Here is a 14,480-nt window from a genome sequence, read left to right as displayed (position 1 = left end):
GTTTTTCAAGGTGATTTCTGTCACTACTTAAAGCTTATGTCATAGGTGGTGTGGTAATAATTTCCTATGCAAGCCAAATAGCTAAAAGCACTAACAACTTTCCTAAATCCCATTCACTTCCTTAAATAGAGGGAAAACTCCTAAAAAAATAACCTACTTCCTAGAGAACACCAAATGAACTAAAAGTGTTACCTTAAATCTAGGGTAGCATTTTTGCTTTCCTTAACATTATTTTAATATAAAAATGATTTCTTTTTCATATCTCTTTCCTCTAGCGTTTATTTGAAAGAATATTTAAATGGTTTTCTCTTTCCTCTCTAGCTCTCTCTTTTCCATAGCATTTAATTTAAATAATAGTTAAATGGTATAAGGAGTGAATAAGGGAAGCTAATGTGAAATTTATTTGAATAGAGAAGCAAAGCGAATCAGGATGCACTTTTGAAATTGGCAATTCTTAAATTATGTTAAATCCAACCATTTTTTGCATTGAATGACTTAAAAAATATTACATATTAAAAATGTGACATGTTGTTGAGGCATAAAAAAAAAAATTAATTCCAAAAAAATATTTCTTCACTTTTGAAGACTCTTCTTCTTTAGTAAACCAAAAGACAGTTTTTTACAAGTTTTTTTACGACATTGTAACAACCCGCAGACTCTTCATCAAGGACGTCATCAAAGTATAAATTGGCAACGGAATACATTTTTCTTTTACAATAACATATTAGAGCTGACTGAATTACTTCAATGTATAAAAATAATAACCATTTGTTCTGATATAATAAATACATCCAAATAACAACATAGTGCCACATGCGACACAAACATTACATACTGAATGTCTCGTCCATAACCTAGCAACTCCTGCTTCCAATCCTGCAACACTTGCATGTGATTGTGGTTCACACCACAATCTCATACTGTGGTCAAGTGAGTCAACGGTCCTTAACCACATAGTAAGATACTGATTTATTTAACAATATACTATGCAACCAAATAATGCCAAATATACATATCATATACACAATCTCACAAGCAAAGACAGTTCTCTAACATACTACCATATATACTCTATCATGAATAGAGCTCCCCATCCATGCAATTGCATGGATAGCGACCACCATCCCATGCACCCAACCATAGACAACGCCCACATCTATACTGTTGGAGACGACGACCCCCATGGAAAATGCCCACCATCCAGCACCTTGGCAGCGACGAGCACCATTATAGTTAATTGCGACCACACATCAACTATGCACACCTATCATGAACAGCCCCCACCATTCATACTTACCACGAATAGCACCCATTATCCTAATATTGTTGATAACGTCCACTATCCAATAATGTTAACAGCCAACTTACTAACCTGTTACATAAGCTTAGTATAAACATATACTTATCTACCTGTAATCATACAACCATCATACATGTAATTCCAATCAAAACATGTTTAACCCTATGTCAAACAACTTGCATACAATCAAATAAAGTATCAATCATTATGTTGCTAAAAACTAAACCACACGTATCATCCCCAATGAGTAAGAAATACTCACAGTAGTTCTTCTGGTTTCAGGAAGGCGTTCAGAGATAAAACCACTGCAATATACATATATAATCCAAACAAATAGTAAATTAGTACAATTCACTAAACATAGATTTAACCCTATACTCATTTCTGATTTCTTAATCCTATTATTGTTCCGACATAATAACGGCATATAAAATTCTTCAATTATAATACCACATATTTTATGTGGGCATTATAACTGCATTCATTATTAAATTACCAAAATAGCCCTAACCATAACAATTACCAAAATACCATTTTCATAATAATTACCAAAATACTCTTTTCATAATAATTACTGAAAATGATTCTTTTTACTCGGGCATCATAACAGCATGATTTATACTTTAATCACTCTGCTTTGAAAATCTTATTTTAAATCATTAAATGATAAGAATCTTATTCAAAATATCTAAAATATCTTGTTTTTGTTTACCAAAATATATCAATAATAAATAACCACTCGCAATAGGACGAATCCTTGTAGGATAAGGCTATAGAGAGGGTGTCGAACCTCAAGGACTACAGGGGTATTGCTATCAAGTTTATGAAGATTAAAAATAACTAATGAAAAGATTGTTGAATTTGTAATTAACTAAAGTGCATAAAAATAAACGTAAAAGAGAATTGAAATATAAGAGAGAGAAAAAGAGTAGAGTATTGACTTCACCGCTATCCGCACATCAATGGTTAATCATCTTTAATTAGAAAAATTCATTCTATGCATGCTATAAATAAACAAGAAATTACCATATTAAAGCATAAGTATAATCCATCTTCGGTTGGCACGGACTGTTCACCTAACCACTAAGATGCGGTACGACCCGTCTTCCCTAGGCATGGATTAGCTACGTCTTTAATAGGATACATACAATCAATGAAAAAGTATAACCCATCTTCAGTTGGCACGAATCGTCTACCTAAATTACACTAAACTAGGGTGTAGTACGATTCGTCTTCCCTAGGCATGGTCTATCTAATCCTCTTGATCATATATCAATTAAAACCGTTGTATAACAATCATTCACATAATCACAGAAATATGAAGGATTGAGTTCAATCAATATAAAAGACTTTCTAAGACAAGATAAGAAATTCGTAATGATTGAATATAAACATTAAAATCAATTCTCACAGTTATACAACCATCATGCATAGAGAAAATCTCAAACTAAAATACAATTAAACCATTGTTACTTGGAAAGGGCTACATCAACACCCTATTAGAAATTTAACCGCTCATCGTAGTGCTGGGATGGCCTCCTGCCATGGTATTCTCCTCTTCAACTTGTTAGGCCTCCTAGAAGAATTTTCTGTCTAAATCTAACCACAAGCCCAAGCACCAAGCACCAAGCACCAAGCACACATTCTCTTGAAGCTTAGGGGTCTATTTATAGGGAGCACACAAGTCTTATAAGCCCTTGGAATTCCAGAAAAATCGTCTCTTGAGTCTTCTTGTCCAAGTAGGAGATTGAAACTTTAATCCAAGTAGGAAAAGGATTCCAAATTCGGCTAAAATTGCGGTCCTTTATTGCGAGGCGATTTTGATATAGTAAACGTCCGAATTTAGGAAAAGCTATTTCTGACATATTTGTTTAATTTTTTATTAACTTTCCAACGCCACCAATTTCATTGCAATTCGATATCTGGAAAAAAAAAAGTTATGATCCAAACACTGAGACATATGCAGAATCCAAATTTGAATCCAATCCGATTTTTGACTCTTAGTAGAGAAATTCCGATTTAATCCTTCACTTGATTTGATTAAACTTAACCATATCATATAAGTATTCTATATGATTGGTTAAGCTTAAACATATCTTCTAGGTCTTCTCAAAGTGTACTTTAAGCCCAAAATTAATGGAATTAATTGCATCTTTATTTAAAACCCGAAAACAATAAAACAACACAAAATCAAACAAATAACAATGCTAAAGAATTAACATATATAAGTTAAGGGGCTTGAATGTGTAACATTCAACGCTTATCAGGATATTTTGTAAAAATATCTCAAAATATCTTCTAGGATATTTTGCAAAATATCAAAATATCTTTTGAGATATTTTGTAACATACAAAATCTTAAAATATGTTATCCTTTTATTTTCTCAACCCGTTCTACCTCTTATCTTTTAAAACCTTATTTCATTTTCTTATCTACCATCCAAGAGATAAAGTAGAGAGGATCTTAAAGATGCTTATCTCAATCAAAACCCAAGAGAGAGATCCTTCCTCTTTGTTGCAAGGTTCCCGAGAGGAAGAGAAAGAGAGAAATGGAGAGAACTTTTCCCACAACACTCACACACACCAAATCCGGCCAAGAGAAAGTGATGGAGAGGATCCTTGTTTCTCCTTTGATGCAATCCGAAAACATGATAAAAAAAAAGGGAGTTAATGAGAGACGTATATATATATACACATGTGAGAAAGAAGAGAGAAGAAGAGTTCTTCTTTCCTTGCTTGAACCATGAAGTAGCGAAGGAGATAGGATCAAGTATCACTTACCAAAATGGAGAGGATGAAAGCTACTAATGCACCTCCAAACCAGGGACTAAGAGCTTCTAATTTCAGCGCATGCAACTCAAGAAAAACATGCTGGATAGAAGAGGAAACCAAAGAGTTTCATGCTTTGATTTTCGATACATAAATAGGGAGAGAATTGCCTTTGCTGTCCAAACTAAAACCAGCAACTAATCCAAAGAAAAGAGGGACTAAAAGAGCTTTATTACAAGGCTTCTTCTTCCTATAATCGAAGAGAAACAAAGACAAACAACAAAGAGTTCCTTGCTGCAATAAAAACAGAGAAAGAAGATAAGCCACCGAGAGAGAAATTTGAGAGAGTTTCGAGACTTCTTGAAGCTTAAAAGTGAGGGGCATGCTTCCTTTTTATACTGAAATGAAGGGTGAAGATCAAGACAACACCAATAAGCATCAAGGGCCTGATTTTAACCAAGTGGAAAGGGAATCATTCCTAAAAGATAAGATTTCTTATCTTTTTAGAATAATCATGATTACCTTCAAGAAAGATGAGGTATGGATGGCTTAAATTGATCAAAAACTGATCAATGGCTGTAAAAGTGTCGAGTTGTGCCATGACTCATCAAAATAAATGATGAGAAATTGCTAAAAATTAAATGATAGTTGTTCGGGTGATAATATGCATTTCTGCAGAAAACCGATCAATCGCATTCCGAGCTATTTTTACACTGAAAAATAATCGATCGATCTAATTTTGATTGCATTTCTATCGATCCATTTTATAATCGATCGATCGATTATACTTAGTCATATTTTCATCCGTTTCAGAACTTATATAACTAAATCGCACGATCGATTTTGGATCGACATATAATCGCTCGATCGATTATACTTAGCTAGAATCTCAATCCATTTTAAACTCTAAATATATTTTTACTGAGTATTTGGTTTCTTTAAACTTATCTTGATGAATATTTATGAATAGATATTCATATTTAGTTTTTTAGGCCTTAAATCCTATTTTAAGATATTTTATTCAATATCTTAAAATATGGAGTATTACAGACATAAAACGTCGTTTAATGAAAATATATTCAATTCTTATTAATAACAGATCATATTTTTAATAGATGCCATTTTTTACATCGTTCAATACAAAAAACTGCCTGAATTCACATAATTAGAGAATGTACAATTTCAGGAGATCATTATCCAAAGCAAAAGTTTAGTACCTTAAATTAAAAAATAATAAATAAATAAGAGAAGCTGTGCTTGCATGTACTCTAAATATATATAGTTTCGATATTATTTTTCAAATTTCAATCAAAAAATAAAAATAAAATAATATATTTCTAAAAAAAAATATTATTAAAAATATTTTGCACAAAAACAAACACAAATACTAGACATCCCACATTTAATTGACACAATTAACCGCGAGTTATTTTTCAAACAGGTTGCTCACGCATGGAGTAGGGGGGCGCGCATTAATGGTAGGATGGTACCTACATTTTTAGTTACGTTGTCGATCAATTAATTAATTGTACATTTCAGAGTTAATAGAATATATAGGGCCGCAATGGTAGCTAGGATGGCACCTACATTTTTATAACTAAAATCTTTTTTTTTTTTTTTTTTTTTTAACATATATATATATGCTACAATTCTAAAATCTATGTTTATAAATATTTAACATTGACAATGACAGGGCCAAATTCTTGTAAGTTAATTAATTATATATAATCCACCTGACTCTCCCGCGTGCATATGGCTTGATAATGTTTCTTTGCTATATTTTTCTAGATGTAAATTAAACAAGATGCTGAAGATCAATTAGAATAATTCATCAACAAAATAACATATATACTTATTCTTATATACTTGCCTTTAAATTTTGCAAAAACAACTTGCATATTTTAGTATATAATTATAAGCCTATAAAATATATATTTGATATATATTAATTTAAATAAAATGTTTGTGATACTATAACTCACTTAGCACTTGATAGTTTACATAAGTGCCACTAGATGTCACATGAGTGAAAAAATTAAACAACAAAATGTTACAGATAAAATTTGTAAATCACGTATCTGTTTATATAGAATTTAGTGTTAAATACGTTCGACTCATTTGTAGTTTAATGATTTTCTTTTTTTGCCTCTTGTAGTTTTTTTTGTATCGTAGACGGATCGGAGTTGGTACCGTCTAAAAATTAATGGAAGTTTATGTCAACACTTCTAAGAAGTTGACATGCATGTGTCCTATGTCTAATTAAATTTTTTTAAAAAAAATAATAATAATAAAATTAAGAAAAAAAGAAGAAGAAGAAGAGGGGTGGCTCACATGGCCTGTTTTGAGGTGGCCAAACCACCTCCAAGGCTCTTGGGGGTGGTTTCGGCCACCCCTACAAGGCCACATAGAGAGAAAAAATAAAAAATAAAAAGTTTAGGGTTTGGCCACCCTAAACCGGGCGGTCTGGGGTGGCCGAACCCACCCCCAAGGCTCTTGAAGGTGGTTTCGGCCATCTTCATTTTGCTCTTTGGGCGTGGCCGAACAGCTCGAGCCACCCTTACTATTTATTTTTTTAACTTTTTAAAGCTTTAATTTTTTTTTTAAGTTTTTATTATTTTCAATTTTTTAATTTGTTTTTAATTTTTAATTTGGCATAAAACACGTGTCAGCTTCTTAGAAGTGTTGAAGTGAATTTCCGTCAATTTTTGGACAGAGATACCATCTCTGTCTTTAACCATAAACGAAATACCATCTACGATACAAAATGAACTACACGGGACAAATTAGATAAAGTTGTTAAAACTTAAGGGGCAAAAACATATTTAACCCTAAAATTTATAGTAAAAACTATAATATCTCTAGCTAGCAACTCTCTAACTCTGATCAGTTGGTAGCGCCTTGTCTTTTTCTTTTTCTTTTTTCCTTAAATAACTTAATTACTCGATGGAATAAATTAGATATTGAGTGAGACAACAGTACGGGCTACGTAATTATTGCGGGAATACAAATTGACTTCCAGCGCGCGATTAACTGCACCCCTTAGGTCCAGGCAAACAAGATCGTGTGCAAGGAAGAAAATCTGGTTTGATGTCTACCCCAGTTCTTATTTTCCCACAGATGATTTGTGACAATTCCTGGACCAAATCAAAAAGAAATCTTAAAAGATCCGTTTGATGAATTTCCTAATTATAATTTTGACCTTTTTCATATATCCTAGATACGCAAACAACCATTAATTATTCATAGGGTTGGTCTTTGATAGACACCCCTAAGAATAAAGACTTCTGTGGATGGCTCCGAATCTTCATGATCAGATGACGGATACATAAACACACAAAAAAACATTAGAAAAATGTAAATTTTAATTCCATATATATATACCGCAAGCAATTCTTGACGTTGGGTGAGAAAGAGAGAAAAAGGAATCCAGATCTTGGTGACGGTGAGAAAATCTCCTGTGTGTGGCTTCGAATCTTCATGATCATGATGATGCATACACAAACACACCCAAAACGTTTAACATGTAAATTTCGATCCTGAAGCATTAACTCATGTCGTCTGGGAAGACACAGAAGAAAAACGAATCCAAGACCAATTAAGATCTTGTCCTTCCGTATCTTTGAATAATTAATACGTCGATCATGACCTCATTTCCTATATGCAAACGCCAAAGACTTTCATCCTATTCCATGCAACCAATTTCCTCTATATATATCACCCAATCTTTAAACTCTCCCTATCCCTCCACCACAACCACAACCACAACCACAAACGCCACCGCCACCTTCTTCTTCAACGTTTCCTCTCTCTCTCTCTCAACAATGGCTGAAAACTTTCCAATTATAGCATATTTCATGGTTATAATATTTATATATATAAGCCCTTTGATGTCAAAGCAGCCACCAAAGCTGGAGACAAATTTTCTCCCACCCAACCTTCAAAACCTTTCTATCGCAAAAACGCTTCGTGATGACCCTGATGCCATTAAATTAGCCTCTAGCGATTACGGCAATATTGTTCAAGAGATCCCGGCGGCTGTTCTTTACCCATCTTCCAAAAACGATATTGCAAGCTTGATAAAATTTGCGCACAGTAGCTCTTCTCCTTTTAATATAGCTGCTAGAGGCCAGGGCCATTCTGTTCGAGGACAGGCAATGGCTCGTAATGGGGTCGTGGTCAATATGACGTCTTTGGAAGATCGTATAAATGGGTCTGGAATAGTAGTCTCGAGAAGCCCTTCGTTGGGCTTCTATGCTGACGTGGGAGGTGGGCAGCTTTGGGGCGATGTGTTGCATGCAACACTAGAGCGTGGACTTTCACCGGTGTCGTGGACTGACTATTTGTACCTAACTGTTGGGGGCACGCTATCCAATGCCGGGATTGGTGGGGAAACCTTCCGTTTCGGTCCTCAGATCAGCAACGTGTTTGAAATGGATGTTATCACTGGTATGAAATACTTTTTTGGAAACCAAAGTCAGTAGGTTTTTTCCACGGTCACTAATGTCCAATAATATATTGACTAATCTGACGAGTCCTACCCTTTAACTGTAATTACAGGAGGGTACTTTCATTTGCTTAATTTCTAGTTGGTTTGGTTTGATCAGTACTTTGCGTTGACGTAGAGTTTTGTACGGTCGAATCCGACGATTGTCTCTTTCAAAATGAGGAGAAAGTCACCGAAAAAATGCCAACCTCTAAGGAATTGGAAAGTCTCTGATGTTTAAGTCAATAAATATATGATTGTGAGAATAAAACTAAGTATTGGAGAGAGTTTTTAGGGTTATAGTGGGCATATCTGTTTTCTGATAATAGTACTGACCATTTTAACGCGCTTGAGACTTTCTGGAGGGATTCCTGGTGGAGTTGTATGATTTGTGCAAGATTTGTCTGATTATTTCCCATGGACGGAGTTTTTAGGGTTGTAGTGGGCATACATGTTCTGTTATAATATAATAATGACTTTTAATTTTAACGTGAGGCTCCCTAAAGGTAATCCCTGGTGGAGTTGTTTACTTTGTGCAAGAGTTGTTTGAATATCATTTGCCATTAATTACATAGTTTTTAGGGCTGTAGTGGGCATACCATTTTCTTGGAATAATGACCCTTTTAACATGAGGCTCCTTAGCTAGAGGTGATCCCTGGTGGAGTTGTCTTATATGTGCAAGATTTGTCTGATTATTTGTCGTGAAGAGGATTTTTAGGGTTGTAGTGGGCATACTTGTTTTCGATCTGGGAATAGTGACCCTCTTAGCGTGAGGCTCCCTAGTAGAGTTGTTTGATTATTTGTCACGGAGAAAGTTTTTAGGGTTGTAGCCGTCATACTTGTTTTTTGGAAATAATTACATTTTTAACGTGAGACTCTATATATAGAGATGATCCCGTGTGGAGTTATCTAATTTGTGCAAGTGTTATCTAATTGTTTGCCATGTAGTGTGGTTGTTTGAATGGGGCCTGGCCATTGTTATTTATATTTTGGAGAACTTCACTTATATCTTTCGATTTTTTTCACTTTTGAAAAAAAATGTATCCAAATTTTAAAAAGTGTCAATTTAGGGTATCCATCTTTTAATTTTTTTACAATTTCAATCCTCCATTAGAATTTTTCGTTAAATCCAATCAAAATTCAAAAATACCCCTCATTTTTTTTAGAAAAAAATTATTATGATTTAGGTATTTGTCAGAATTAACGGAATTTGCAAAAATAGCCATGTCTGAATCTTTAAAAAAAATTATATTTTTTTAAAAATAAACACGGGTATTTTGAAAATTTTGATAGGATTTAACGAAAAATTGTAACAGAATGTTGAAATTGAAAAAAATAAAAACAAAAATAAAATAAAAAAAAAAAAATTGAAAGATTGATACCCTAAATTAACACCTTTTAAAGTTTGGATATATCTTTTTCAAAAGTAATGATAAAAGATCAAGGATTATAAGTGAGGGGGTGTAGTGCAGCAATCAAATCTCTTTCCTTTGGGAAATGCATGTTAGATTTACTACATGGGTACAACACCTTCTCACAAGAAGGTGAGGCCCAGTATGTAGGGCCTACCCTCATGTGAAGGGTGTTGTGCCCATGTATTGCAGCAATCAAATCTCTTTTCCTCTATATCCACTTCACTTTGTAATATTTTAGTTTATGTAGCCTTGAATTTTGCTGCATATCAGCATATGCATGCAGCTATATACATAATTAGGGTTTACTTATCAGGTTTGTCCTTGTTTGATCCAGGAACGGGGGATTTTGTTTCTTGCTCCCCAGAAAAGAATATGAATCTCTTTCATGCAGTTCTTGGAGGTTTTGGCCAATTTGGGATTATAACGAGAGCGAGAATCGCCTTGGAGCCAGCACCAAAGAGGGTACATATATACAAAGGACATTGACTTAATTTGTCTCATTGTTCCCACTTCTTATTCTAATGATGATTTATAATGTTCCTTAATTTCGCAATGCATGATTAATATTAATAGATTCAGATGCATAATAATTAGAATGTGCTATTCTTAACTGATGTGTGGTGAATTTGTTCGTAGGTCAAATGGGTTCGAATGCTTTACAATGACTTCACTGCATTTGCTAGAGACCAAGAACATTTGATTTCAATCAATGGAAGGAAGCAAAACAATGCACTTGATTACCTGGAAGGTTTACTTCTCATGAATCAGGGTTCTCTGGGCTCTCCGCATGATTGGAGATTGTCCTTTTTTCCATCAAATGATCACTCCAGAATTCTCTCTATAATTAAAAAATATGGAATTATCTATTGTCTGGAAGTAGCCAAATATTATGATGATCACACTCTTGAGTCCGCGGACGAGGTATAATGATCAACGTACAACCAGTTATATATATACTTTAAGAATCTCTTCTAATTTATACAATATGACGTGGATATATATGTGTGTGTTTTTCTTAATAGGAACTTCAAGTTTTATTCAAAGGGTTGAGCTTTATCACAGGATTTACGTTTGAGAAAGACGTTTCATATGTAGATTTTGTTAATAGAACTGGAAAAATGGAAGATGACTCAAAGCTCACTCATCCTGACGGAGTCGGTCCTACGTCACATCCGTGGCTAAATCTCTTTGTACCAAAATCTCAAATCTCAGGTTTCAATTCTGGTGTTTTCAAGGATATTGTTCTGAAACGGAATATTACCACAGGACTTGTTCTTTTTTACCCCATGAACCGAAACAAGTAGGTCTTCTGATGGAAATACCATCTAAATACGTACATATATACACACATGCATTTTTTTCAATACGTTGTGATCTGAATAAATTATTATAATTAATTTATGTTGCAGGTGGGATGATAGGATGTCTGCGGTTATACCTGATGAAGATGTTTTCTACACCATAGGTTTTTTGCATTCAAGTGGGTTTGATGAGTGGGAAGCCTATGATGCACAAAACAAAGACATACTGCAGTTTTGTTATAATGCTGGTATTGAGGTTAAGCAGTATCTTCCTAATTACAAGACAAAGGAAGAGTGGAAAAATCATTTTGGCATGAAGTGGAGAACTTTTCAAGAGAGAAAAGCTTTGTTTGACCCGAAAATGATACTGTCACCAGGACAAAGAATTTTCAATGACAACTAAAAAATAAATACATGGGATTGGAGGAAATGTAGGAAAAAAAAAAAAAATTAAGGTTATCCTGTTTTTTCTTTTGCAGTATGAATTTTAGATTTATGTACGTGTCTCGTACTATTTATGTGTTCATTTTCCTTGGGGGCTTTTATGTCATTGTTGGTCAGCAGTTTTTAGAAATTTAATGTAGAAACTATAATATATATTATTTACTCTTAATGGTTCATTAATGGATAGGTTAAACATATTATGTTCTTTCCGGCCTTTTGTTTTCTTATTGGACAATATTTGTAGTATTACAGTTTTTATTATAATTTCTTTACAAACTTACGTGATAGTTCACATAACATTTACTATGTTAGCCATTAACTAATTAAATCACTGCCTCTTTTCCCCAAATTCAATAACATAGCTCTAACTCTCTCTTCCATTTTGAGAACTCATCACCTTCAACCACCACCAAAATTGTAACGCCCAAAAATTAATTAACTAGTAATTAATTTGGAGTGGCTCTTCGAACTTATTTGCTACAAAAATAAGTTGGAAGAATTTTAGGACCCCCTGACCATAGGGTTAACGGTGGAAGAAAAAGTCACTTTACATCACAAAATAAACATGCGAGACACGTACATAAATCTAACAACACAAAGTAGCCAGAGCATAAACTAATTAAAGTATCATAACATAACTTAACAAAAAGAAAGATAACATCAAGTATCAAAGACCGGTCTCAAAATCAAATATTAAATATTACAACCTGAGTCTAATAGTCATAGAGTCATCAAATACAAAAAGTGGCTAAAACCTTCGATTGAATATGAGGCAAAAGAACACCTGATAATAATCCCACATAAACCCTTGATAATGAACATGCCACAAATTGTCATTCAAAAGTAGGTCTAACTCCTTGAAAACTAACCTAGCAAGGTATTCCAACGACCTTTTCTAGTTTTGGTCCCCAGTTTCCATCTTCAAGGGGAAAGTTCATTATAAAACAATAATATTTTACAAGTGGAAAAGATAAAGCATAAATCTACGACTTAGTAAATTAGCACGCATGAAACATGTCATTGGGTAGTATACTCAACAAGTTTATAAAATATTTATGAATCACATGCAACATTATACGATAGGGTCGTTAGAATAATAAAGTAGAAAATCTTGTTGATGAATAATAATAATATATGATATCACATATGAACAAGTCATAGCAATTCTCATATGGTTTACTTGTACTTTTTACCCTCCTACGGTGAGGTTTGGTGATGTACATTAGCTAACCACCGCTAGTGGCCTGACCGGGTCTGACCTCGAGTGATCTACACTGCTAGTAATGTCGTAAGGTGTGATCGCCATCTGTTGATGATTGTGCTGGTTACTCTAGCCAATGGATTCAAGGTATACTAAATCTATTAACTCTAGGCCATAGTATCAAACTCATACACTGATATGCACATACTCTAGATGGTAGCCATGTCGTATGATGTAATTAATTCTTTTTATTTGGCATGCATGCACTTATAAAACTCAGATGATGCATCATTCATTTTTCAAACACTTGATTTACATAAATGATAGAGTTCACGACACTTATACAAAATATTTTATGTGAATAAAGCATGCATGTTTGATAATAAAATAAACATGTCATGAAGCTTGATAAAAGTTTTCATGTGAGTTTCACTCACCTTGGTCGCAAGGGTCCTCTTGGTAAATATCATCGAATCCTCCAACGTCATTTCATGTGAAATGTTCTACTTTCAGTCTCATGCTAGGCTATAACGTATTCCAAAACCTAAAATTTGGACTTTTAGATCATTATTGGGAACGTTCGATACGGTCTCAGTAACGATCGATCATTACTAATGTTTGATCGTTGCTTGGGTCGTTCAATCGTTCTCTGGGTATAACTCTAAAATTCCTAAAAAGTTCCAACTTTAACCTATCTAGCACGTTCCAATGCCCAAACATACTTCCTACCACCATTCTAAGCATAAACCGGATCTTATGACATGAACCTAACACCAATATTCAAACCTTTTCACTAAAAATCAAAAATTTCTTTCATAAGCACATAACTTCTTTAAAACAACTCCAAAATACAAGGATATATATGTTAACACCTTAGACAATCAGATACGCAGCAAAATCACTCTAACACACACACACAAGGATTAAACGAATATATAACACAAAAAAGAACCAAGCTTTGAGTGTAGGGTTTACCTTTCTTGAAGTTAGAGACCCAAAACCCTCAAAGATCCTTCCTTCTCTCTCTTTCTCTCTCTCTCTCTTGGGTTTGGTGCTGAAGAGTGACAAAATGAGGTTTAGAGTTTGACCTAAACTCTTAATAAACTCATGCTAAAATGACCAATTATTATTCGTATGCAAACTGTCACCATTCGATGATCGATCGTTAAAAGTAACGATCAATCGTATTGCTCAGGGCATTCTCGATTGATCGTTTGAAAGCAATGATCGATCGTTATGGGAAGAGTAGCATCGTTCGATCATTTGACTTTTTCATCAAATTTTGTATCCACAAAAAGTGTATGTGAATAGTGCAAGAAAAGAATAATACTTTTTCATCAGATTTTTTACAGGGAAAATGGGGGCATTTTGGACTTTTCATCCACTAAAAGCCCACAGTTGACGCACGTGGGTCATTTTCTATAAGAAGACAGAAACGCCTAACATATTGGTAATATTGCAAAAATTAAAAACTTCGTAGGGGTACATTGTCACTTTTTAAACATTGGAGGCAAAATTGAAAAAGCATGTATACTTCGGGAGAGTTAAATGTATTTTTTTCCTAACAT

The 14,480-nt window shown here is 34.0% G+C and overlaps 1 protein-coding gene across 1 annotated transcript; it reads left to right on the top strand.

The window, feature by feature from the left end:
* Window positions 1-7,824: 7,824 nt before the first annotated feature.
* LOC133857920 (cytokinin dehydrogenase 3-like) lies at window positions 7,825-11,788 on the top strand. Its single transcript, XM_062293308.1, has 5 exons — window positions 7,825-8,514; window positions 10,301-10,428; window positions 10,603-10,887; window positions 10,989-11,266; window positions 11,376-11,788. Exons 1-5 carry the CDS (start codon window positions 7,890-7,892, stop codon window positions 11,668-11,670), a joined length of 1,611 nt encoding a protein of 536 aa, XP_062149292.1. The 5' UTR covers window positions 7,825-7,889; the 3' UTR covers window positions 11,671-11,788.
* Window positions 11,789-14,480: the final 2,692 nt, after the last annotated feature.

The sequence above is a fragment of the Alnus glutinosa genome, chromosome 14 (assembly GCF_958979055.1).
Source record: "Alnus glutinosa chromosome 14, dhAlnGlut1.1, whole genome shotgun sequence".
Taxonomy (NCBI): Eukaryota; Viridiplantae; Streptophyta; class Magnoliopsida; order Fagales; family Betulaceae; genus Alnus; species Alnus glutinosa.
The sequence above is the reverse complement of the archived record's forward strand: the minus strand, read 5'-3'. Positions and strand labels throughout refer to the sequence as shown.